Source organism: Sarcophilus harrisii, chromosome 3 (assembly GCF_902635505.1).
Source record: "Sarcophilus harrisii chromosome 3, mSarHar1.11, whole genome shotgun sequence".
NCBI lineage: Eukaryota > Metazoa > Chordata > Mammalia > Dasyuromorphia > Dasyuridae > Sarcophilus > Sarcophilus harrisii.
In genome coordinates, this window is record NC_045428.1 from 405,409,718 (window position 1) to 405,437,300 (window position 27,583).

Below are 27,583 nucleotides of genomic sequence, written 5' to 3' on the forward strand. Positions count from 1 at the left end.
GTTCCGGGTCCCCTCGCCCGGCCGAGGGTTCGAAGCCAGCTCCTCGCCAGGAATCAGGATGAGGCCCGGCTAGCGTCCCTATCGCCCACCCCCTCCCTCTCAGCTCCCCCCCCGGCCTCGGAAGGAGAGGGGCGCGTGAGATCGTGAAGATATTAAAACTAAATAAATAAACCGGAAAAGAAAAAGAAAAAAGAAATCCCTAGGGCTGCCGCTCTTCAGTAAATGGAAACTTCTTTCTCCTCAGCTTCCCTTCTGGCCCCCCCTCTCCCCCTCCGAGGCCCAGCTACCTAGCCTAGCAAGTCTCCCAGCTAATGCAAATGACCTAGCAGCCCTCCCTCTCTCGGCTCTTCGCGGGGGCAGGAGCGGGTGGCGCTGGCAGAGCGGCGGCAGCAGCCTCCGCAGCCAGCCGCAGCGGGAGCGGGAGCGGGGAGCGCGGAGCGGTAGCTGCCACCGCCTCCTCCTCCTCCTCCTCCTCCTCCTCGTTCTTCCTTCATCTCCTCCCTCCTCCTCCTCGTCCTCCTCCCCCTCCCATTCCTCCTTCTTCCTCTCCCAGTCCTCCCCCCTCCCTTTCCTCCTCCCTCATCTCCTCCCTCTTCTTCATTCTTCCCCTCCCTCCCTTCTTCTCTTCTCCCTCCCTCCCTCCCTCCTCCCCGCGGTGTGTTCAGCCTCTCCCCTTGTGGCTGGCCCAGGCAGGCGGGCGGCGGGCGGCGGGCGGGCGTCAGGCAGGGGAGGGAGGGAGTGCGCGAGCCCGGGTGAAAGGTGTCGGCCGGGAAGGAAGGGAAGTTAGGAGTAGCAAGAAGGTCGTTGGCTGCTCGGGGCGCCTCTTCCCTCCCCCCCACCCCAACCCCCCACCCCCTTTTTCTCCAGCAGCATCATGGCGGAGCCCGGCGAGTCTCCCGTACACGTCCAGCCCCAGCAAGCAGCCCCGGTGGCTACGGCGACAGCCACGGCCACGGCAGCCCCGGTTCCGGCGGCGGCGGCGGCGGCGGCCGGGGCGGCCTCGGCGGCCCAGGCCGTGGGCTGGCCCATCTGCAGGGACGCGTATGAGCTGCAGGAGGTGATCGGTCAGTGGTGCGACCGGGCCGGGAGGGAGGCTGGGCGGATGGGTGGGGTGAGTGCATGCATGCATGCACGCCCCGAGGACAGGGAGGACACGGACTGGGAGGAGGGGGCGCGGGCAGCCGGCTTTCGCGGCCTACCGGCTTTTCCCCCCGCATCCCCCGGGAGCCTCTTGGTGCAGAAGGCCGGTCTGTGGGAGCGCTTGAGCGCGGCGGATGTGACTCGCACTGCAGACAAGCCGCAGAGTGCAAACTTTTATCTCCCGAGTCCGCGGCGGCCGGGGGGGAGTGAAGAGGGGACGGGTTTCCTCCTCCTCCTCCTCCTCCGGGTCCCCAGGGAAGCGAGAAGCCCCTTCCAGATGTTCGAGGGGGCGGGGGGAGGGGGGTCGCCTGCATACAGCTGTTTCCGCAGCTGCTCCCTTTTGGCTCCCCTCCCCTGGCGTACGCTCCGGGGACCGTAACTCTTGCGGCTGTCTGCCTTCCCCTCGCTGCAGGGCCTTTTAACCTGACTGCCTGAGTTTTGGCTTATGTCTGCGGTCGGGCAGAGCGAGGAGGGGACTGGGAGAGAGGAGCCTTCCCTCGGAGACTGGATTTGTGTTTTCCTGTGTGGCTGGGGCGGCGGGCGCTGGGACTGGGCGGGGTGAGGTGGAGAAGATGCTTCGCTTCTGAACACGACGCCGGCCGGCTCACTCTTCCTCCCTTTCTCTCTCTCCCTCCTCCTCTGTCTGCCTCTGCCTGTCTCCGTCTCTCTCCCATCCCCTTTCCCTGCTGCCTCTGCCAAGCGCGCCTGCCCGTGCTGGGCGTTGCGCCTTGCCCAGGATGGGGGCGCGGTGCCCGTGCCCTTGCGCTCTGATGCTGCCGCCCTCGCTTGCTGGTCCAGCGCCGGGCTGCTGGGCTGCGAGCAGTGAAACCTTACTCCACCCGCCCGCGCTCAGTCTCCCGGCCTCTGGGGGGTGGGGGTGCCTCGGAGTCGGCTCGCCAACTCAGCCGTAGCTCGCGGTTTTGAAAACCTGAGAAAGTTCTTCGCTGGGGCCGGATGTGATCTCGCTCGGGTCTTTAATGGGAAGGGCTAGGCTAATTTCTGCTCGGGCTGGTGGTAGGGCTGGTTCGCTGACAGTCAGAAACGCAAGAAGGGAAACCTAGGTGGCCTGAGGGGCGCTCCTCCTCCTGCCTTCCCCACCTTCTCTGCCCACCCAGGTTTGTGGCCATGCTCCTGTCGGTGGGCATGAGAGTCTTTAATTAAACAGTGATGGAGAAGTGTTTCAGAACTTTCCTACTCACATCTTTTTTTATGACCTTTACTTTTGTCTAATATCCCTTTTCTTTTACAGGTTTGTTCCAACTTTGGGAACTTTATCATCTTCTTTGTAAATGTGCACTATTTAGGATTGGAGGAAGTGGGTACCTCACAGAGCTAGGGCAGAGGAGGGAAGGAAATACTTGATGGAGCTTGCATGCAGTCTTGTGCAGCAGTTAAAGACAGAAATGTTTCTTGGGGATACAGATTCTGAGGGGGTAGGGATAGGTGCTTCTGGTATGGAAACTCCTTCAATGCAGGTCAACAACTTTCGGGTCCTGAGAAGCTAAATGTCTCAAATGGTTTTTTTTTCAAAGGCGTGATTATAACACAGGTCTTATTCTTAAAGAGAATGCTTTATTCATTCTACCACATTATGTAAAAAAAGACTCACAAAGTCGAGTTGTATCCGTAGATTTTGATATATTGCTTCCGTCCGTTTCTCTCTTTATATTTATGTCCTCTTTCCATAAAGGGTGGGCATGAGAAAGGAAGCTATAGAAATTTTTCCACACTTTTGAAACTCAAGAAAAGGTCTTTGAAATTTCACGCTTATTCGAAGTTTGGAACAGATACCTGCTAAAGATTCATTTCTCTCTCTCAAGCTTACCGTTTGAATGATTTTTAAAAAAACACCAAAAAACTAGTTGGTAATATTATTCATATTAGTATAAATAGTATTAATATTATACTATTATTTGGAAGTCCAGGAGTTTGGACATCTTTTAGTTGGGTCCTATTGTTTTTAATAGTATTAATGATGTGATATTTCTTTGAAATAATTTGTGCAAAAAAGAAATCGATAGTATTAGGCATATTTCATTTACAGCCCATATATTTTAAAAATGAATGCTTATTTGAATTGATCTTTTGTGAACCACTAGAAAATTTTTTGCACCTTTTATCAAAATAATTTAAATTAAATTTAAAGTAGTTGTTTCTTTTTGTAATAATGTTATGGATTAATTGATTAATGAAAATTTACCCCATTTTCTTGAGAAAGTTTAAGGACAGAAGCTTGTTTAATATCTTGGCCTGACTGCACAACTTCACTCATTTCCCTATTTTGTTAATGCTGCAAATTTTTTGATTCTTTTTCATTGAGTGTACTTGATGAAAGGACAAACTATAATGTGGCAGCTATGTCATGGTGAATTAAATAGGTAGATTTAGGTCTTGCAGGGGAGTAATTAATATTTATAGGGTATCAGTATAAACTCATTTCTCCCAAGCTTAAAGAATAGTGCTTTTTTAGCTAATCATTGCACATTAAAGTTAGACAGTGAACCTTTTTCAATGGGAATTCTAGTTTTAAAGTCTTTTTGCTCTGGAACCACCATACAGCAGGTGTCATATGATATCACTCTCCAACAGTATAAACTGTGACCAGCAGGAGGCTCAGAAATTCCTATTTGGATAGGAGAGACAAGTAATTGTGTTTTAACTTTCCAGTGTGGCACAGAATACTTTTTTCTATTGTTACTTCTCTGCAGAAGTTTGAATTTCAGGCTCAGAAGAGAATTGTTTTAAACAACCCAAGTTAAGTGGTGGTTTGCTTTTTTTTTTTTTTTTTTTTATCTTATCAAAATAGGTTACCTTAGTCTGAAAATAAACTTTTATCCTTTTAGTTGTTGAAAGTCTGTGAGAAAATGATTCTATCAATTTAGAAGTTGTTGCAGGCTAAAACTACCTGAAGTAAATTGAGGGATTATACCTGGGAGAGGCTAAAAATCTATCATTTCTTTAGTTGTCAGTATCTTAATCATAGCATATTTTAAATATTTCTTTAACTAGGCATTTCTAATACAAATATAAGTAGGTGAAGGAAATTTCCATTTCTTTCATACTCTTCCTTTATCTTCATTTGTTTTCATAAATATTAAAAAAGCTGCTTTTATAAAACAATTAGTCTTTATTATAATTTAATCAGCTTTGATTTGAAAAACAAAGAATAATAAGGGAATCACAAAAACTTTTGAGTAATACCTGTGTGCCTCCTGTTGGCATCCTGTGAATCCTGTCTCTTTACAATTGGTCTCTTGTATTCCGGATTTTCCGTAAAATAAATGCTTATTGAATTGAGAAATCACAGGAATGTGATTTCCTGAAATAGAGTATTAGATTATTGCTCATTGCATTGCATTGTCACTTTTATCTTCATTGCTTCCAAATATTTTCTTGAGTTAGATCATTTTTCAGGTTTGCCTTTCTGCTTGCATGTTTTCTTTCCCCCTATTTTATTTTCTAGTTTAAATCTACTTATAGTATTTATCAGTCTTTCTAACTGAATTTTTATCTTACCTTTTTTTTAATCTAATCTTTTTTTAAGCCAGGAAAAAGATATACTGAAAAAACTTTCACAGGTGTAGTTCAGTGGAGAAAAGCCTGTAGTTCATGGGAAAATTTAACCAGAGATATATTCTTTTCCTACTTTATGCATTTGATTTATGCACTGATTTGCCTCTTAGCTTTTATTTGTTGTCCCTTGTGGCTATTTTCTATCACTTAAATTTTTGATAGTATTTGAAATAGGAACTAGACTGTACTCTGGAATTAGGCTTAATCTTGTTTATTTGTTGGATAATGCTATACAAAGCTTTAGAATTGCAGAACTTCAGAGTTGGAAGATATTTCAGAGGGTATCAGAGACATGTCTACCACTTTCATTGTGGATATTTGTCTCCTTTAATGCAGCCTAAGATTGCATTAGCTTTTTTTTTTTTTTTTTTTTTTTTTTTTGGTTGCCCTTAGTACATGCTCATTGATTGATTGGCTTTCCCTATCACATTGTTAATATTTTGAGCCTGTGGTCCACAAAACTCCCTAAATCTTTACCAGATCAGCTGTCACCTAGCTACCTCTTCCCTACCATGTCCTTGTGAAGTTGTTGAGTCTATTCCTCTATAAAAAGAGGTATTAGATAAATGACTTTTGAGGACCTTTCTACCTCAAATTCTACGATACTTTGAAAATGTATAAATTTTTATTTCCTTTGAATACATAATTTATCCAGTATTCTTTCCATGTTCTTTTTACTGCTTTATGTTGAAGGAAACCATATTTATTTGAAGAAACATTTGTACTACTATGTTTTAGTACAAATTTAGCTTTGGTTTTGTTTTCACTTCTAAAAGTCATTTTGAGAAACCTTTAAATTTGAGCTTTAGGTAAGTAGGACTAGGGACTTGGGTTGGAGGTCCTTGAGATCTTTTCAGTGAGATCAAGATTATTTCATAACAATATCACTTTAATTTCTAGTAAAGTAAATATTGAAGCATAACTCACCCATATAAACTTGCTTTAAAAGCTCTTTGGCGGATCCTTAGTAATTTTTATGAGTATAAAATATTTGGGGTCCTGAGACCAAAAAGTTTGAGAATCACTGCTTTAAAGCAGTACTGGCTTCTTTTTCAATACATGACTTAGTTTGGTATGAAGATGCTTTTTAAAAATTGTTCCTCTTATTATTGACAATGATATAATAATAATAGTAAGAGCTAACATTTTTATAATGCTTTAAAGTTGGTAAAGCACTTTACAGCTATTATGCAATTTGATTTTCACACCAACCCAGTGAGGTAAGTGCTGTTAGACTTATTTTTATAATGTGGCAAGGTCTTTTGGAACTACTTGGTTGGCAGCCTTCAAACAGGAATGGGTTTGGATTCTCTTTGAAATGTTCCTCACAATAGTGATTCCTTGTGCCATATAGTTCAATAAACCAAGGCCCTGAGAGTTTTAAGTGAATTGTCCAAAGAAATAAGTGGCAAATCTGGAATTTGAACCCACATCTTACTCCCCACATTTCCTTTCTGTTGCATTTATTTGGAGAGATCCTTGAAGTTTTAGGCAGGTTAACTAGAAATCTTAGTTTGTATTTTAGTTCTGACATTTTGTGAATCCCATTCTTTAAGTGAGTATATATACTTGCAATATTCTCATAGGATTACTAAGAAAGCTCTTTGTAAGCCTTAATGTGCTGTAAAAATGTTGTGGCACTGTCATACTGTCCAGAGAGAATTATAAGAGGCTTGTCTCCAGTTGGGGGGAAAAAAAAAGTCATTACCAGAGAGACTATCCATCAGGCAATGATTTTTTTTTTTTTTTCCAGCCTTGGTTATTCACAAAAGCCATCAACAGAGCCAGAAAGGGTTTTATGGTGTGCACTGGTGGACCCTTTACACATACTGATGAAAGGAGAGATCATTGAAATACTGTTATTAAGAACGGTGATTTGCTGACTTTAGATTCTTAATGATTTTTGGGACAGGATTTGTGGTAAGGAAATAGATTGACTTCCAATCAAGAAAGACTGAAGTGAGGAGAGAGATTGCTGCTGTAGTTTCCTTCTCTTCTCTGCTAACATCAGAATGGAGAGTCAGGGAACCTAGAAGTTGCTCAGTTCTGCCCTTCATAGAATGCAAATTCTGGGCAGATCGTTCAACTTCAGTTAACCTCAGTTTCCTTCCCTGTAATAGAGATATTAATAGCTAGTATAAGAATATGTGCAAATGTATTTACAGATCTTGAAAAACTACATAAACATTCGTTATTATACTCTTTACTGCAGAACTGGGTGACAATGAAGAAAAATTGTATGAGCTCTAAGAAACCTTTAGAGACCATCTAGTCCAAATTCCATATTTTATAGATGACGAAACCAAGGCCCTGAGAGTTTTAAGTGAATTGTCCAAAGAAGTAAGTGGCAAACCTGGAATTTGAACCCATATCCTACCGCCCCCCCCCCCGCCCCCCCATTTCCTTTCTGTTGCATTTGCTTGGAAAGATCCATGGAGTGTTGGACAGTTTGGCCTGTTGCTTGCATTGTCACTTGCCTGCTCCACAAATTTTGCAGAGGCTGCTGTAGAGAGGAGTGAACATCCTAGAATTCTAAAAAAGGATGCAGCCAGCCGTCTGCTGGGACTGCAGTTTTCTTCTACCTCTGAGTTCACTCTGTTCAGGTTGCCATGTTGGCAGGAAGAACAGCTAACTGTTGAGAGAGGCCAGAGAAATTTGCTTTTAGGTAAAGTCCTCATGCAAACCAGAAAGGCCTCTTTCCCTTGAAGGGGGAAACATTGCTTGAATTTAAAAAAAAAAAAAATTCCCTGCTGGGGTTTTGCAGACCTGTATTGTTTAATGATCATGCTTATTTAGGGCTTTTTAGCCAATCAGCTCAAAGAGCTTTGCAGAAATTAGCTCATTAATCCCCACACAGCAAGGGTAAGCAATTCTAGTGATTTCTGCCTTCCTGGTCCTTTCGGTAGGTGATCGGAGGTGGGGCCTGAAGAATTTTCTTTCTCTTAAATGAGGGCATTGGAGTGATTGACTTTGAGGTCTTCTCCAGCTCCAATATTCAGTGTCATGTGAATCCATGAAGGGAGTTTTCTGAAGTCAAAGCAAGAAGAGGTATAGTTAAGAGAGGATGAAGCACACACTAATAGGGATTTTTTTCTTTGAATCTCTGTAGTCCAGAGCAGAACATCCTGTTTTCTCTGCCTTAATTTTTTCTTTACTAGTTACTTTTGCAAGTTTTTTTGGGAGGTGGGGTAGGGAGTGAGGGTAGGGTTGTGGAAGTCTAGGTGGTTGCAGGAGGCAGGTCTATGTTACTTAATTCTAGGCTTTTTTTTTTTTTTTTTTGCCTCCTAAACACACTTGAGCTATATTTAGAAGTAAGAATGGGAGAGAAATCAGGTTATAGGAAGAATAAAAAACCTAATCTGTGGGAAAGTGGGTTTTAGAAGTAGCTTTGGTGGTAGGAATTCTTGGTTAAAAGTATTGAGGAAAATATTGGCTTGCTGTTTTCTATACCACAGATTTGGCTCTCTTTTTAGTCATCAAAAATCATAGTTGTTTAATTTCCCTATAGTATCTGCTGTGGGAGAATACTGGTTTTCCTCTTCTGGAAAGAGACTATTTTACATCATTAAATGACTTGATTTAGTCTGGTTCAGTGCTCAGATAGTTATGTTTAAACATAGCATTATGACAGTTTTTAATAAAAATGATTTTCAGGATTTCTCTTTAAAAATATGATCTTTGATATCAGGGAGGGGTGGGACAGGTCATTATACTTTGTTAGAGAAGTTTCACAGGCTTTGTCTAATTGTGGAACTTTGAAAAATTGGAAGTCTGTGTAAGTGTAGACCAGCTAGTTTTTTTTTCTAGATTTGATTGATTTATTTCCTTAGACAATACGGAGCCATTTAAAATTTTTGAGCAAGGAAATGACATTCTCAGCAAACATTTCTTACTTGTGTCCTAGATGCCATTTTGATATAGAAAATGAAAATCACAGAGAGCAGTTGTGAGGCTTATAGTTAGCTCAGCCAGTAACAAATAAATGGGGAACTTTGATATTATTAGGAAAATGGGTGCAAGAAAAAAAAAATGGACTGATCACATTGTGAGGGTAAGATTTAACAAGTGGATGATACCCTGAGTGATCTCATGGTATCTTCAATGTCAGATGATAATAAGGAAGGCTTCTAGCACTTTGTGTTGACTTCTGGAAGATTATGAACAAGAAGTATATGAGATTGGCAGACTTGGCTGAGCTTTAGTTTTTATTACTGAGGGAACTATCTAAATTAAATTGATCCTGGGTCTATCAAAAATGTAGTGGAACTCTACAAACAAAAAATAAAAATAGCTCCTACTATCCAAGGAGTTTCCACTCTTTTCTTCTAGAGGACCTTACATCTTTTGGAATCAAGAGTTATACACTAAGCATACTTATCTAACAGTATTGTTTAGTTTAGATTGGAGAAGGGAAAGATGAGTGGAAGAGAGAGGAGATGAGAAGAGATTCATCTGTGGTATGGTCATTGGGCTTGAAAAAAGAGATTTGGAGTATATTGGAGGGTTGTAAATGGAATTCATTTTCAGGTGGTGAGTTTTACTAGATGGCTAGGGAGGTCCCTGCCAAGTCTGCAGTTCTTTGATTAAGTTCCAATTTAGTATCTTGTAGCTCTAGGTGAGGATACTGGAATATATTACAAGTTTTTTCTCACTAGCCATCTGCTGAGTTGAGATTATACTAAAACCTATTATTTCAGGAAGATTTTTGAGCATTAAAAAACTAATAGAAATAAAATCTTAAAAAGTTTTCTTCATATTGTGGGATTATATAAACCATAATTTGGGATGCTTGATCTTCAGAAGGCTTGGAAGCCCTGGTAGGTGTTAGATCTTTGATACTTCTAAATAGAATAGAACAGTAAATGAAAAAATGGATAGAGAAGAGTGGGCCTTTGATCAGAAAGACAAGTCCTCTCTCTTATTCATCCTATGTGACCCTCTTAGATTAATAAAATTCACAGAATTGTTGCCAATTAGCATTGGTAGAAAAGTCCTCTTCAGGAACTCCCTAAACTAATAAAATCAGAGAGGTGACCAAAAAAACCCTCAAGCAAACCAAAAGAAAACTACCTTTTTTTTTTGCCAGGTTAATGCCTAGTGGAAAAGATTTTGCACCCTAAGGACTACCTTTCCATCTGCTGTGCAGCCAAAGTTTGTCTCCTTTAATTAGAATTTGAGACCCTTGAGAGCAGTGATCGTCTTGCTTTTCTGTTTTGTGTCTAGTGCTTAGCACAATGCTTGGACTATGGTTCTTAATCTTTTTAAATTTCATCTGTTAGTCATTTTTAATATGTCTGTTCCAGATGAAACATTAATATTTATGACCATTATGTGGCCAATCTTTGGTCTTTGGAAAAAGACTATTGGGGCTAAGTAATATATTAATATTAAAAATAATTTGTCTGAAAAATTAAGATGACAGAGTTGGTATTGATTAATTTTGCCATATAAGTGCCAGGACTTTTTTGGAATTATTTTGGAGGCTAAGGCCATTGGAGTATTCTATTATCTCTTAGGATTCTTAGTTGAGGTTGAGATATTTGAAGAAGCAAGAATATCCCTGAATTGATTTCTTAAAGATTACTATTAAAGTCAGTGATGGAGGAACATTCTGGTTGTTTTTTCTCTTATTAGACCAAATCTTGAAAAGGATGACTAGCATGGAAAGGAGAGGTGGCTCCCCTAACTTGGATTCTGGATGTTTCTTGTTAACTTGTACTGAGTATCTCTGGCCCTTGTTGCTTGAGTAATTTCTTTCCATTATAATTGGTTTAAATTCTATCCTTTTTTGATAAAATCTGGGGAAAGGGAACCCTGAGAGACAATTTATGATGGTCAAATAAATGCTAATGTAGAATTTTATAATACAAAGGGGCTTTAGAGGTCTTTGCTAAATCATCTTTAGATTTTAAGCTTCTTTGGGGCCAGAACTGTCCCACTTCTTTTTGTGTCCTCTGAGCTTAGAACAATTTGTGGTTGTTTGTCAGTTGATTGCTTGAAAGATTATTTAGGCCCCTTTAACTCCTGGGAAGCTGTGCTTTGTCCCTAAGATCGCGCTACTTGTCCCAGAATTAGGACTAAAGCACAAATCTCTTGATTCCTAGCTTTGTGTTCTTTCTGTTTTGCCAAACTTTCTTTCTGTCAGTGGAAAGGAAGAGCAATAAAGCTAGCAGGTGGGATATGGTCCACTGACCTCAATGAATTTTATAATTACTGTCTTAGTAGAATCAATGTGTGTGTCTGCCTGGGGATAACAATTCCCATACAGGTGTAATAATAACACTATTTATATAGCACTTTTCTCAAGAAATATTAACAATATTCTGAAATTTTTTTTAACCTTTTGCAGTACCCATTTGGAGAAAGCTGGCCATCGACAAGAATTGACTTTCTCTACTCAGTAAAATTGAGTGGGAAAATGAAACATGAGTAGTAGACTGCACAGCTGGCCATTTGCCAGGACCAAGGCCTGTGTGCTTAGGTATTCTTGAGTTTGTTCACAAAACTATCTTTACCTCTCACCTTTATCAGCTCAACCCTCCCACAATAGTACTTAAATTATGTCACTTAGAGCAGAGGTGTCAGTCATACAGCCTGCCAGGCCCACTGCATTCCTGGATGCCAGAACCAGATTAAAAAGAAATTGAGATGAATCATTTAGAAAAATAAAGACACTAGAACATAGATAATATTAACAGGGGGCTTTCTAAGTCAATATGTAACCAGCAGGGATCCCTATGTTGGGTTTCATGCTTTGAGTTTGACACCAGTAACTTATAACACCACATGCTACATCTGCCAAGTGCTCTGCTGTTGCTAATATATGGGAATAAGTGCTTTTTCTTTTGTCAACACAACTAGTAAGTGTCAAAGGGGAGCTGAACTCAGGAATTTCTGAGTTTCTGTCAGGGGCTTTATCCACTTTATCCTGATGCTTTTCAAGATCATCACTGTGATCCAAATTACATAAAACTAATTTTCTTGGTAACAGTCCTGGAATCTTGAAGACTGTATGGGTCCTATCATACATCTGAATGAAAACAGGGTTATTTTTAAAGAATTTCTAAAATAGCTATAGATTTTGTCTCATGATTAATTAATATTGTTGCCTCCAAATGCTGTAACATTGCCTTTCTATTGGGTTACTTAGAATAGCTAGTTTTAATTCTTTTCTCCTAATGTATTTGAGGGTTGACATTGATGCTGATTTTAGGATTTTAGAAGTCCCTGTAGATAGGCAGAAACAACATAAAAGTTTCTTTCAGTATGGTCTGCATTGGTCTGAATCAATTCAGATTTTAAGAGGAACACTGAATACTTATGTGTATTGAAAAAGGACACTGTTGATGACATGAGGAGATTGTTTTGAAGTGTGAGTTTTTTTTTAAATCTCCCTGGTTGAGCTCTTACATCTCTCTGGAAATTTTTTAAAAAAATTTTGTTTTGGTAAATGCTTGTGATTTTCATGAAGAACATAACACTATGCTCTCCTTCCACATTCCCAAACAAAAATCAATAGCAATGTTCTAAAAACTTAGGAAAACATTACCTTTTCTTGAAAGGATCATGGCAGAGCGCTACAGGGACCGATAAGGCTTGTGAAATGTAAGGACTCACTGTCCCTGTGGTAGGAAAAACTCAGTTCTGGGATCTCTACTCCATAGGAAATGGATATCCTGGGGGACCAGAGTCATTTCAATTTTTATCCCATCCTTTAACCCTGACAGGGAAGGTCTGGCTTGGCAGCATTTTTAGTGGGGGAAAAATCATGAAAAAAACAGTTGCTTCTCTAGGGAAGGTTTTAATTACTATCAGAGGCAGTCAGCAGTGTTTCAAATTTCTGAAAAATTAGACTTTAATTCTTGCCCTTTCCAATAGTCACTGCTTCCAAGCAGAGATAGAAATGTATATATACACACATGATACATATATATATATATATATATATATTACACATATATGTATGCTTTTCTTTTTAAAATGTAATTTTCATTATGTAGTCTTTCCCACAAGCATCAGGGGACTAAGGAGATAACTCTCTTTGGGGAGTGAGTTCACAGTTGCAGCTTTTCAAGATTTGGGATAAAAGATTATAGAATCTTTGTGGCATGAAATTTAGGGGCAGTAAGAGATAATTCAGAGAGGACAAAGACTATAGCAAGAAGCTGGTGAGGAGAGCTGGAACCAGAGGTCAGAAGGAATGGCATTGAACTCAGCCTTTTGAGAAAGGATACATTTAAAAGGTGTATAAGCCCCTGGCTCATTGGACCCCAAACCAGTTATGTGTGGACTTATTCAAAGTGTATCTCTGTTTATGTTTAGAGGACTGGACAAAAAGGCTCTTCTGAAGGCTATATACTCTCCAACTACACAATTTGGTCTTTTTGAGCATTGAAAATTGTGAATTATATATGGATTACAGAATTAATTGTTGAAGAGGGCCTCAGCCATCTACTTAACTTTCCCTATTTCCTCTCCTGATTATTCAAAGGAGGAATATAATAAGAATCCAGAATTTTAGGTTTGGAAAAAACCTCAAAAGTGATGCCATCATCCAATTGATGTTATCATTGAGAATCTCTTACAGTGCAAAAAGAGACTGACTCTGGGGAGTCAGTTTATGAGTTGTTTGGTTGTTTCAGTTGTATCTGATTCTTTGTGATCCCATTTGGGGTGTTTCTTGGCAGAGATACTGAGTAGTTTGCCATTTCCTTTTTCCAGTTCATTTTACAGATGAGGAAACTGAGGCAGATAGTATTGAGTGACTTGTTCAGGGTCACACAACCAGTAAGTGGATTTGAACTTAGATCTTCCTGACTCTGGGCCCGGGATTCTTGAGTTACCCACCTATTTGCCTGGGTTAATTAAGATTTTATTTTTAATATTTATTATCTGTGGGTGAAGTTAGGAACCTCCCTGGGTCTACAGTTCTATCAATGAAATGAGGAGGTTGGACTAGATGGCCTTTCCATTCTCTGCCAGACCAGAGTCACTAGTCCTATAAGCTCATTCTCTCTGGAGGTAGTCCATTATATTTTTGGAAACATCTCATTATTAGGTTAGATAGGAGAATCTCCTATAGATCCTGGTGAACGCAGGTGAATTTTCCTTATACATGATAATCCTTTGAGGATTGTTTATAGACTTGAAGGATTTGTTTTTTTATCGGAGCCTGGTACAAATGACATTCCCTTTGGTTTAGTAGATGGTTTTTGATAGTTGCTGTGACCTAATATTTCATGACCTTGTGACCAATCTGGTAACGAGTCTGCATCTTTGCCGGGTTAGTCCTTGCATGACACTCTGTCCTCACTGTTGTGTGCTCAGAACCTTTGCAGCACAGTTGGCCGCCCAGAATTTACTTACACTCTTAGAGAATGCTAAGGATTAAATTTAAGGGACTCTTGTAGAAATTTAATTTCTATAGAGACAGGACAAATGAAAATGGCTGCTCTACAAGAAGAAAGTTTTGGTGGAGGAGCTAGTGTACGGAGGGAGAGATTAAATTAATTTTGTTTGGGGTCATTCAGGAACAATCTGTACTCTCTTTTCTCTGTGTTCTTAGTATGAATGGTGGTGTTCCAGGGAAGGGAGCTATGTAATCCTCCCCTCCACACCCTCTACTTGCCTCCCCCATTGGCTGTTTTATATTTTTGGAGTCCTAATTGTAGTGCCTGACCTTAAACCAGTGTCATTATTGGGGGGAAAAGATATAATTCTTTAATTTTCTTAATTATTCAGGAGTTTGGGAGAGATATAGGAGAAGAGGACAAATAAAGAGTGAAATACATTTTCCTCTTGCTAGAATCAACCAACCAACGCAACTGGTATTTATTAAGCATTTACTTTAATCCAGGCACTTGGATAACATGTGACTCCCCTCCTCCCCCCAAAAGGCAAAAATTATCTACTTGTAACTGGTTTATTTTTTAATGGAGGGGACAAGGATATGCATAAGTGAATAACTGAAAGATAAATTAGCTTTAGGGGGAAAGCACTAGCATCTGGGGAGTGAGTTGGGAGGGGTCCCTCAAAGACTTCCTGGAGGAAGTGGCCTCTGACCTTCAGAGATTCTAAGAGGGAGAGGGTAGGGGCAAGGCCAAATGAAGAAGGCCTGAGATGGGAGATTGACCACTGAGGAGAAGATGGGGGAAATGGCTTCCGGCTGCTGCAGAGGCTCTTGTCGGATATGGTGGCTGGCAGTTGGTTTTGTGTGACTTTGTGTGACACAGGAAAAGTGTGTGTGCATGTGCATGTGTGTTTGTGTATGTGTGTGAGAAAAAGAGAATCTGATGTTTAAAAAAAAGACATTGCTGAACCAGGATAGAGGGATGTTTTGAATCATCTCTTAAGTTTTGTGATTTCTTTATTAATATTTAATTTTTTTCTGTCATTTAAAGATGTAGATAAACTTTTTCAGGGGCAGCTAGGTAGTGGTACAGCAGATAGAGTGCAGGCTCTGGAGTTTAAATCTAATTTCAGATACTTGCAAGTTACTTAACCCTGTTTGCCTCAATTACCTCACCTGTAAAATGATCTGGAGAAGGAAATGGCAAACCACTCCAGTATGTTTGCCAGGAGGAGCCCCAAATGGGGTCACGAAGATACAGGTACTACTGAAATGACTGAACACCACCACCTTACCACCTTTGTCAGAGCTACATAGAAATCAGGTGGTGGGAGAAGCATTAAACATTCAGTTTTGTCTTTTATTGAGTATTGAGAAACGGAATGTTTTCTGCTTGTTGGAACCCCAGTTTCTGTTTTTTGAAAAATTGGGGTATCTTATAGGTAAGAAGATGGAAAACTCAGCTACAATAACTTTAAAAAAAAATTAGTAATGTTTCTCAGATTCTTAGGTTAATTTGCAAGGCCCCTTGAAAATAGCTAGTTAAGTGATCTGATATAGATAGGGTATGTATTTGACTAAACATTAGTGTTAAATATTTAGCAGGATGGTTGATTTTCATGTGATAAGGGTGACAGTGTTGTGCATGAATATTTTCCTGCTAATTGTTTTTATGACATTAAAAAGGTAATTATAAAAAGTGAAAATTATTTTCATGTATAGTAGAACAAAAGATTAATAATATCTCCTTGAACTCCATAGAAGAGAAGAGTTTATGATACCAGTGACAGATACTTTATGAACTGTGATTATAAAAGATTATTTTGTTGAACAAATAATATCAAAGCTTCCTTGTCAAGTGAGCTCTCCCAAGTCTTTGAGAAGTCACTTTGGAAAGGGATCTTTCCATCAAGAATGCTTTTGGTTAAAACATTTCTAAGCTCCATTTTTGAAGTTGCCTTTACAACTTGTTGTATAGTTTTGAATTTCTCCAGTGGTGGCAAATATTTGACTGTTGGTGGTGGCAGGGTTTGGAAATAGGCAAAAGTTATTTGAGGGTAATGAGTAAATCCTAATTTATTGGTTTTGTTTTTTTTTTTTTTGTTTAATATATATATCCAATACATTTGACTATTATTATTATTAGACAGATGCATTTTCAGTTTCATCAAGTTTTGTCTTATTATAAAAGGAACAAGTGACTTTCTTGTGTAGACTGTGAATTGGATTTTAATTCAGTCCCCTTCCTCCTACCCTGCTGTCTCTCCTCACCAAAACTTCAAACAATATTGAGGGGAGTATATGTGAAATTTTGCTGTATTACCTCTCAAGATATTAACTACGTAGATGGAGAATAAATCAGTGTATTAGTTAGGGAGAAAAAATCAAATTCCAGGTATATGCAATACATGTTAGATTAGAACAAAAAGCAAGCTGTTTATTAATTGACTGTGAAGATGATAATTCTGGATTATGATATGAATTTGAAACTCAAAACTTAAAAAAAAAATAAATGAGATGAGAAGAGATTGTCAGTTGCAATGCCTTAATAACATGTCTAGAACTGAAATGACTATTTTTCTTCCCAACTGTCACATTTTTCAGATTCTCTTTGTCAATAGGATGACTCGTCTTCCTGTCAACTGTATTCGTGGTCATCTTTGATGCCTTCTCCCTTTTCCCAAACATCTAACCAGTTGTCAAGTTCTTTCAAAAGTGCCAGTGTTATCCAGGGCCTTCTCATTATCTCATGCCTGATTGGTGCAGAAGCTTCTTTGCTGCTCTCCCAGTGCCCTAGTGCTACTGCCAAATTAGCCTTCCTCATGTGTAGGTCCGGTCATGCTAACCCATTTAAAACCTTCTGTGGCTCCCCATTACTTGCTGAATAAAATCCAAATAAATGGCTTTGTATTTTCAAGGCTTTCCAGCTTCTTAGCTTTTATTTTGTGAAATATGGTGCCCAGAACTGAAGAGAATTATTCAGACCAGGCCAGAATACAGAGGGATTGTCACTTCTATTTTTGGAAGCTACGCCTCTGTACAGTCTAGATCCTACTAGCTTTCTTGGCTATCACACTGTTAGCTCATATGGAGCATCCAATTCATCAAAAGCCTCAGATATTTTTTAGCTTAGCTGTTCTAGTCATATTTCCCCAACTTGTATTCATGAAACTTATTGTTTGAATGTTTTTTGTGCTACAAAATAGATATTCATTTTTATCAAATGAACGAATTTCTGTGTCACAAGAACAATAGCCAAAACCAAAATAAAAAGAAATGTGACTGGGAAAAATCTGTGTTTAAAGGTCTGACATCCAGATTTTCTAAAGAAATGATGCAAACTTACACACTCTGTTTCCAATGGATAAGTAAACAATGATAAAAATAAGCTAGATGAAGATGTATTTGGCACCTCCTGTGTTGCCAGGGTGAGAGGGGCTAGAGAGGCTGACTTCTGAGTCAGGAAAACCTGGGCTCCGGTCCTGCCTCTTGCCCCACTGGCTCTGTGACTTTCAGTAAATCACTTAATCTCTCGGTATCCCAGGCAGTTCACTTAAGACTTTAAGTTGCAGATAAAGTGCTGATCCGCATTGGTAGATGATGTTTTCTCACTAGGATACCAATGAGATCATTCTTCTTATCTCCTCCCAAAAGGAGCCTGGTTCTGGGAGTGTAGTAACTAAAATAAAACTCACATTTAAGAATGTTTTTTATTTTATTGGGGGATTCTAGTGCGTACAAAAATAAATAAATGCAAAGTAGTTTCTGGAGAGTGCGATAAGATTATAAAAAGCCAGATATATTTCAGGTTTGGGGGACATTTTGTGAATGGGCAGCTACGTGGTACAGGGGATAGTGTTGGGTCTGGAGTCAGGGAGACCTGAGTTCAAATCCTGTCTCGGACATGTAATAGGTATGTGACCCTGGCCGAATCACTTAACCATTTCCCACATCTGTAAAATGAGCTGGAGAAGGAAATGGAAAACGATTCCAATATCTTTGCCAAGAAAGCCCCAAATGGGATCAGGAAACGTCAGATGTGATTGAAAATGACTTAACAGCAACATGGTGTATGTGCCAGAGTAGGAGATTGTGTGTAGGGTTTGGTTAGGTTGTAGGGTGTAGTTCAGCCCTCCAGCTATGTCAGACTCTTCATGACCTCGTAGGCCATGGGGCTTTCTTGGTGGTTTGCTGTTTCTTTCTTCAGTGCAGTAAGACAAACAGGTGAAGGAGCTTGTCCAGGGTCACATGGCTTGTAAATGTCTGGAGCGTATTTGAACTCCGGTCTCCTGACTCTCCATGTCTAGCGCTCTATCCCCTGAGCCAGCTAGCTGCTTCTTGGATTGTAGGGTAGTAATGTGAAATAAGGCTACAAGTTAACTAGAAGCAGTCTGTGGACTCTGGTCCCTCCTAGAGGCCACTGGGAGCCACACAAGGTTTTTGGGTGGGACTATGAGATGTGGTCAGATCTAATTCTTGGGAACATTGTTTTCATACGTTATCTCTTTATGGTGTATGGGTTAAAAAGGGGAGAGAGTGAGGAGATTGATTAAGAGGCTATTTGAGTAATTCAGAACCTAAGCTAGTTTGGTGGCCATGCAAGTACAGAGAATAGAATGGATGGAGAAATGTTGACTAAGTAGAATTGAAAGTAATGAGATACTTTACGAAGAGTAAAGTCAAATTGTAAACACTTGTTAGAAAAACTAAAAAAAAAAAATGTAAAGTAGCCTTATTACTAACTCATTAAATTTGAAAAATAATTAAAAGGGGAAAATTTTTTAATGATGGCTTTGGAGAAATAGGTGTTTTATTACGTGGTTGGAGGAGTTATAAATTGGTGCAATCTTTTTGTAGATCAACATATAAACTCCATATCCTTTGACCTAACTCTTAATTTCAATGAATGCACCCTAAAGTTTTAATAAAAAAAAAAACATTCTGAAAACATTCATAGCTACCTTATTTGTTTTAAATTCACTTTTATTTAATTTTTGCCTCTCTTCTACTTACACCTCCCTTTTGCTTCGAGTTGAGAAAACAAGATAATCAAAACCTGTTATAAACACGTATTGTCAAATACTACAAATTCCCACATTGCCTATGTTAAAAAAAAAGACAGAACAACAAAGTATGCCTCGGTCTACACTAGAGTTCATCATGAACATATTTTACCATTAAATCCTCTAGAATTGTGGTTGATCATTGTTTATAAAATTATTATATAAATTTTTCTTCTGCCCATTTCACTTTGTGTCAGTGCATGTAAGTCTTCCCAGATTTCCTAGAAACCATCCCCCTAACTATTTCTCATTTTAGTGTCTTCATTTTTAATGTGAAATATTGTAAAACAATTTTTTAGCATTTGGCAAGGGATCACGGGATCAAAGATCTCTGTCACAGGAAGGGACCACAGAAGTTATCTAGGTCATTTTGCAGAGAAAGAAACTGAGATTCAGGGAAGTTGTGATTGACTCAAAACCCAATAAGGTAGACTCAGAGGTGTTTTACCCAGGTCCTCTGACTTCCAGATCCAGCAATCTTTTTATTCACTTTATGCTGTACTGAAGAGATGATGGACTTGAAGTGGAATAAATACTTAAATACATTACTAAATACATTCTATTATGCCACCAAAATCACACATGAAGAATGTAGACATAGACCAATTTCCCAGCACATACATAGATCTGAATAAACTTAATTGTGAAAGAGCTCAGCAAGGGACATAGAGTAAATAAGTTATTAGTTGTAACTTATTACATCATAATAAGTAATAAATTGACTGTTGGAGTCAGAAATTGGGCTTTCAGATACTTCCTGACACTTCCTCTGTGATATCAGGCAACTCTAATCTCTATGGGCCTTAGTTTTTACATCTGTAGCATGAAAGGATTGAACTACATGACTTTTGAGGTCCTTTTTAAATCTCCATCTACGAGCTTAAGAATTATGTGATGTAGGTGTTGAATTTTAAAATTGGTTTATTTTTTTTCCAAAGACCTTACTCTGATGCCTTTTTTTTTGCAATGGAACGTGAGCCCTGGCATGTCTTTCCAAGCTGAAAGATTTGAGGATGGACCTGGGGATGAACTGTCTCCGTATTATTTGAAGACAAGTTGAGCTGAACTTGGGAAGACTGACCACCAGTGTTTGGCCATCAAGGTTCTGATTTGTTTTTCACTTGCAGTAATACATGCAATTATCTGTGAAGATATGGAGGTTAACAGTGAAAGTATAGACCTTTAATGAAGTAAGTTTTAAATTAAAATTAGCAATTTTTCTAGTAGCACTTATTTTAAGATACTATTTATTGGCTTTAATGAATAGATAAAAATGTTTTGTAATAAAGTATTTTGTCCCAATGAATAGATATTCTCTCCTTCCTCAAGGAAACCATTCATTTTCTCCTTGTCTGCATTATTCATTTTGTTATTACTTTTTCCCCTAAAAAAGACCAATTCATCCTCATTCTGAATTCTCAAATCCTTGAGTTCTGAATTAATGAAGTATTAGTATACTTTTTATTTTGGCGTAAGTCTTTTAAAAACACTGTGTAGAATAGATTTACCTCTTTGTCAGAATAATGGGAACAGGGGGCTCTCTCTTTCCATATTATGTTCCAAAAATCTCCTCCTGGAACCTGGAGCCACTGGAAGAAGTCATTTTCCCATGTCAGTACACAAAGCAATTTGTAGATAATTCAGTTTTATCTCTATCTTCTGCATGGATCTGATGGGAGGAATTTCTGACTCCAAGTGTTTCATTGTGCAGCTAGTAGTTTTGTGTTTCAGAGGTGAAGGAAGGAATGTTAAAAATTCCCTGTGGAATATTTCTGGAGGCTGCTTTGTATTCCCGGGAGGGGTCAGTTTCTAGGTATTTTTTTTCCTGATCTCCTCCCTCCTTTCTCCTAATGATTCCCCTCCCCCCCACAGTGATTTTCTGGATAGATATTTTGGTGGAGATAGTGAATGGCTGTTGAGTTCTGAACTTGGGCTGCCCCAGGCCCTCTGAGGTTGCTCAGCTGCAGATCTGCTCTCTGCCTTTTTAAAAAATGAGAGTGCTTACTTGTTGGATTCAGATAGTTGAAATGAAATCTGATTTCAGATGCACCCTTTTCAAACTCTGCTTGACTCTCATTTGGGGGGAATTTGGGTTTGGTAAGAAAGACAAAGGCATATTTGCTTTTATGAAAGATAACCAAAGAAGCTTTGTTTATTTTGGAATGCTTATTCTTACAGATTTTAGCTCTGTATTTTAATCTTGCATTAATAGACATTTTAGAGATCAGCAACATTAAGCACCTGTTTTATTAAAGAATTTGAAGTGGTTTTAGTATGGAAAAATTCCTTTAAATCTCTCTTCCAAGCTTTCCTTTGGGTAACCTGGTTTTGACTGATAAAGGCATGTTAATCTCTATTTGATTGCTTTAGTGGAGGTAGAAAATTCAGATTGCCCATAGTAACAGAGTAGATTTGTAAGTAATCTTATTTTTACGGACTAATAGAGTGACTTTAAGTTTTATAAAATTGGATCCTCAATTTAGGAATTAATTGAAAACAACAAATAAACAAAAAAACCCAAGATTTACTTTTTCTGCTTTCTTTGCTCTCTACTTTATTATGCCACTTTGGGGGATGTAATTACCTATTTCATGCATCCTCTCTTTACCTCTTTCCCAAGAAAAACTAAAATTATTGAGGTACAAGTTTGCAAATGGTGATTTTGGGGGTAGGCTGAGACAATATCCTATTCATTATAACTCCTTGGGTAGAGATCCCTAACAATTTATAATTCACTTTGCTTTGAATTTTTGAAATGGACTTGCCTTGCATTGTCTAAATGTGGTATATGGAATGTTTTTATTTATTTATTTTTTTAAATTTACATAACATTTTATATATTTGTAAAACAAACACATAATCCTTACAGGGTTGCATGCTAACCCTGTATTGCAGGTGTCATTATCCCCATTTTACAGATGAGGAACTTGAAGATGAGAGAAATTAAATGACTTACTCATGCTCACACAGCTAATAAGTAATGGAGGGAAGATCGACCCTGGGATATTTTGAATCCAAGTCCAGCCCACTTGTCATTGTACCATCCTACCTCTATAACATTCTCCAATGGTTGGGGGCTTCTTTGTGTCTCCATAGTAGCTAGGCCAATGCCTTGCACAAAAAAGAATATTTTCTTTTCAACCCTATCCCACTGCCACATTTCTGGAATACACTTCATCTTAAACATTCGTTTCAGGGTATCAATTGTTTTAAAGTAATTTCATGATACTTTTTAAGATAAGGGTTTTGGAAATCCAGATAAAACTCAATAATCCAATTAGGAAAGGGAGAATAGAATGTTAGAGTAGGGTTTGGGTTTGATTCTTGCCTCCTAACACATTCAATCAGATATGTTTCCATGAACAAGTCACTATATTTCTCTTCAGACTGAGTTTTCTCAGCTGTTAAATAAGTGTCATAGTACTTGGGGTTCCTACCTTGAGCTTAAGTGAAATAAATAGTGCAGTAGAACTGTTATTTTTATATTCTCATCATCAAACCTTTGGATGGATGATTTCTTAAAACTCCAAGACCAGTTAAGTTGTTAAGAGATGAGTGGTACGTGAGTTTCTCTTAGTCTTTTTTTTTTCCTTTGTTTACCTTGGGTTACTTTTTTGCTTTGATATTTTAGCTTGTAGTTTTTGTATTTTTATTATTAAATATAGTATGTTTCCTTTGTTGTGAAATGTAACAAAACATTCAAAGAGAGAGATATTGGACACACACCTAAAAAGATAGAAAGAAGTGGACAGAGGAAGCATAAGTTTTCTTTTTTAGCTCGGTCATTTTGATAAAGGAGAGCATAAAATGCACTTAAAGACAGCTACTTTAATTGGTACCAACTAAAAACTATAGCTATAACATAGAAAGATGCTTCAGTCTGTAAAAAAAAGGATCATAGAAACACTGAATTACTTCCTTTTTCACTCTACATATGAAATAAACTTCCAGATGCAAACTCCATTGGGGAATCAATGAATTAAGAAGAGCTTTAATTTTAGTGGGATCCATAAAAGGAAACTTCTCAAATGAGACGCTTCCTTTTCTAGGTGAAGATATGATCTTTCCACTATATAATTGCCTTAGTTTCTTTTGGGTGCAAGAATATATACTTTATTTTTGTAGAAAATATCATTTTATATCTGTTCAAATCATGAAATTGGCCAGCTACATTTTACCTGATTTTTTATTTAACAAAGACCCCATGTAAATAGAGGCTGAATTTTGTGGGGTCCATTAAGTGGGCCACCTTCTACAGGTTATTTCTTTATAGCTTGATCTTATGTATTGACTTAATAAGATATTGACATTAAAATATGAATGTCCAAGCCTCTTCACATTCTTTGTTTGGTCTTAGAAATATTTGTCTCCTTGGTTGAAGCAATAGCACAGCTGATTTTTCAGTGAAAGTGAGGTGATGAGCAGAATATTGGGACAAGTGGAAATGTTCTTTTGTTTAAAAGGACAAATTGATTAAATTCATATCCTGTTGTAAGTTGGTTGAATTCTTAGAATAATTGTAAATTTATTTCTTTAGATACAACAGAATGTTGTTTCTTTTCTCCTTGGTGAGAGGATAAGTAAAATGTTATGAGAGACAGTAAATTATTACCGGGATGTAAGAGTGGTATTTATACATGTTCATCAAAACAAAACAAAAAGAAAACCCCAAAATTACCAACCCTAGACAGTTGTAACTATTGGAATGTAACAAAACATGTAAAAGAACCATTGAACTTCCCAACTTACCTAAACAATGGATCTGTAAGTATGTAAAATTTGCCAATTTGAATCTGACCACTGATTTTTGGTATGGATTTATACCTGGAAGGAATCTAGAGGTCTTGTAAGCTGATTTCCTCATTTTATAGATGGGGAAACTGATATTTGGAGGGGTTTGAATGATTCATTCAGTGTTATACTGAAGTAAGTGTTAGAACCAGGATTCTCTCATTCCACAGAAGTTGACATTTTACCATCTTGTCTACTGATGCAAGTATAAAGTTCCTGATTGTAGCATTCAGGAACCTTAAAAATCTGGATCCAAGTACTTTTCTAGCCTTATACCTGCTTACTCCTATTCATATGTTTAATTTTCTGAGCAAATCAGACTACTTTCTTGTCTTATGTTCTTTCTCATTTTTACCTTGAGTAAAGCTTAGGTCATCTCTCTTTTTTTTTTTTTTTATAAAGTTGGTGCTTGGTTAATATTTGCTGACATAATGTAAATGAAAAGAATACTGAAAGGTATCAGTTTCCAGTCTTGGTCAGATAATGTGCAGATGATGAAATATTCTTCTCTTGTCATTAGAAATATGGGGAATTTATTAGGAGCAGAATGTTACAGGTAAAGCAACCAGGTGTGTCACAGTAGGTTATCAGTGTCAGGATGTCAGGATAATGAGAGTTCAATTGAAGTTTCAGACTTAACTAGCTGTGTGACTCTTGCAAAATCACTTAAATTCTACTTGCCATAGGTTCCTCATTTGTAAAGCCGGTATAATAATAATAATACTTACCCCCGGGGTCATTGTGAGCACTACATGAGATAATTGTGAAAGGCTTTATATATAACCAGTATTATTACTATTATTAAATTTGATGGTCAGATTCCAATGGTGGGACTCTCCTTTTAAGAAATCCCAAGACTTTCATTCATTTATTTGAAATTTCCTTTTACCCAGCAGTGCCATTAGTGGGTTTATATATCAAGGAAATCATAAAGGAGAGAAAAGAACCCACATGTGCAAAAACATTTGCAGTAACTCTTTTTGTGGTGGAAAAGAATTGGTAAATGAGTAGATGCCCACCAGTGGGGAATGGCTGAATAAGTTATAGTATATGAAAATAATGGAATATTATTGTTCTGTAAAAAATGATGAACAAGCTGATTTTGGAAAAACCTGGAAAGAGTTACACAAACTGATACTGAGTGAAACAAGCAGAACCAGGAATACGTTGTACACAATAATAGCAAGAATGTATGGTGAACAACTTGATTCTTCTCAGTGGTTCAATTATCTAAGACAATCCAAATAAACTTTGGATAGAAAATGCCATCTGCACCTAGAAAAAGAATTGTGGAGAGTGAATGTAAGTCAACAAACACATGCTGTGTTCCTTCTTTTTTCCTGTTTGTTTGTTTGTTTTTTTTTCTTTCTCATGGTTTTTCCCTTTTGTTATGATTTTTCTCTCCCAATATGATTCATAAAGCAAAATGCATTAAAAATAAACAAAACAAAACAAAACAAAAATTGCTGGAAGTTCCCTTTTTTTTGGAATGTTAGTTGGGTCAAGTATTTTTTTTTTCCTTGCTGAGACAGTTGGGATTGAGACTTGTTCAGGATCACACAGCTAGGAAATGTTAAAAGTCTGAGATCAGATTTGAATTCAGGTCCTCCTAACTTCAGGGCTGATGCTCTATCCACTTCACTACATAGCTGTCCTTGGGTCAAGTATCTTTATTTCTTTTGTGTTCTTTTTTTTAGTTAGCATGTAGACTCACTCTGAAGTATTAAATCTTAATTTAAAAATCCCATCAACTTAATATAGTGAATGGGACAAAAAGTTCATAACACCCGTTATACTATGTTTTCTGAGTCAGTGAAACTTTGACTATTGAATTTTTTACATTGTATGTTAAAGAATTGTGTCTAAGGAGATAGAAATGGGAAGACATTTTCATATTTATATTTGTTCTTCAGTGTGAGGTTCCCCTGTGCCCTCAGCAAGGGTCAATCTATTGGCACATAAACTCTACAGAATTGAGTTATTTTAAGAATTTAAGAAATAGGTTCATCTATCAACAGGTTTTTTTTGATAGTGGTAGTTTATGTATTGTGATGTAAGTTATAAAAAGATCTTTTAGATTTTGTAATTTTCAGTTTCATGCACTTTTTTTCCTTCCTACTTTTATAATAAAAATACTTTTATATTCAGATTTCAATTTTTCATGTTAATGGACTTGGAAAGATGAATGTGGATTATAATTGAATTTTAGTTATCTTCCTCAGAAAATTACATCTGTCACAGTAATATGAGGCCTAGAGATAGATATGATTTTAAGAGACACAGGTAAGGGAAGAAAGCCTTGGAGGAGAGTGCTAGGGGTAGAGAAAACCTTCTGCCTCTTTGATGAGATGAATAAATGAATTCTGCAAAATGACTTAATATATAGCTTAGAACTTTTGGATAACATACAGATTGATTGAAAAGACAAACACAATATATCCTTAATTAATTGATAAAAGTTTTTGTATTAAAAGCAGGTACTAGGGCAATTAAAAATTCCTTGGGAGAACATCAGGGAATGATTTGGAAACATGAAAAAAACAAACAAACAAAAAACACCTTCTATGTCCTTCCCGTGTCCTCTCCCAGCCTGTCACAGCTGGCTGACTGTCCTTAGACTGGGACAATGGGAGAACAGAGGAAGCCAACAAATAGATCTTTGTCTTTCTGAAGCTGGGTGGGGTTGGGAGCCAGAGGGAAAGTCTGTCCCTGGAAGCTCAGGCTAAAGAAGGTGTCATGGGATCTGCTAGGCACAAGGACAGAAGGTAATCCCAGCATGGTTTATCTATGGATAGAGCATTTCTGTTTCCCAGCTGAAGTTTCCCTTCCCCCTGAAAACAGCAACTGAAAAATTCAAGTTCTTTTAACTGATAAACCCAGAAATCAGACAAACAAAAGTATTTTGAGGGGCCATTCAGGTGTTATCAACATTATTCTGTGTCCTGGAAGAGAGTTCTGATCAATTATTGGACTGCTCATTTGCCTTCCCAGCGGATGGTCTCTCATGAGGATTAGGTCACCTTTACATCTACTTTTGATGTATTTTTTTTTCTTGAAATAACGGTATTTTGTTACTCTTTTATGTGGATGGTAGTTGAAGGGAGTGAAGAGCCCAGAAAATCCTTTAATTACATATCCTAAAATGGGATTAAGTTTTGGCCTCTGGTACTTGGAAGGAGTGTGGTCCTAGAAGGCAGTAACAGTAACTGGTCCAACTTGGTGTGTTGGTCGCTCCCACTTACTTAGTGTCCTTTCTTTTCATTGTGTCTCTATATTTCCAAGCTTTTCTCTCTCTTCCTACTTTTATTTGTGACAGTTCCCTATTCCCTGATTTGCATTTTCTTTATGCCTTCTCTCTTGCGTATGATATCCTTTGTTTCAATCTGCATTCCTTGAAATATACTTTTTTATTTTGAACTAAGGGACCAAATATAATAAGCATTGCCATATATGGAGAACAGAAAAAAGGAGGATTATTATATGAAATTGGTCTCTCTTGTGGATAGTTTGCTTTTTGAAATACATAAAAAGTGCAACATATTACTTTTTAGGGGGAAAAAAGATTTTTATTGATATCTTTGTTGAATAAATATCCTCTTGTAGCCCTGCCTCTTCCTCCTTTAAGAACCATTGCTTATAAACAAAGAATTTTTTTTTTTAAGAAAAA

General features: G+C 38.2%; 1 protein-coding gene across 3 annotated transcripts in view; it reads left to right on the plus strand.

The window, feature by feature from the left end:
- The first annotated feature begins 699 nt into the window (after positions 1–699).
- STK39 (serine/threonine kinase 39) overlaps positions 700–27,583 on the plus strand; it is a 302,550-nt gene continuing 275,666 nt past the window's right edge. Inside the window, exon 1 of one of the 3 annotated variants that reach the window (XM_031960518.1) lies at positions 700–1,064. In XM_031960518.1, coding sequence (XP_031816378.1) covers positions 875–1,064 — 190 coding nt within the window. In that variant the 5' untranslated portion in view covers positions 700–874. Of the gene's footprint in view, positions 1,065–19,338; positions 20,316–27,583 lie in introns of those variants that run through there. The other 2 variants (XM_031960519.1, XM_031960521.1) reach the window with 2 other exon arrangements.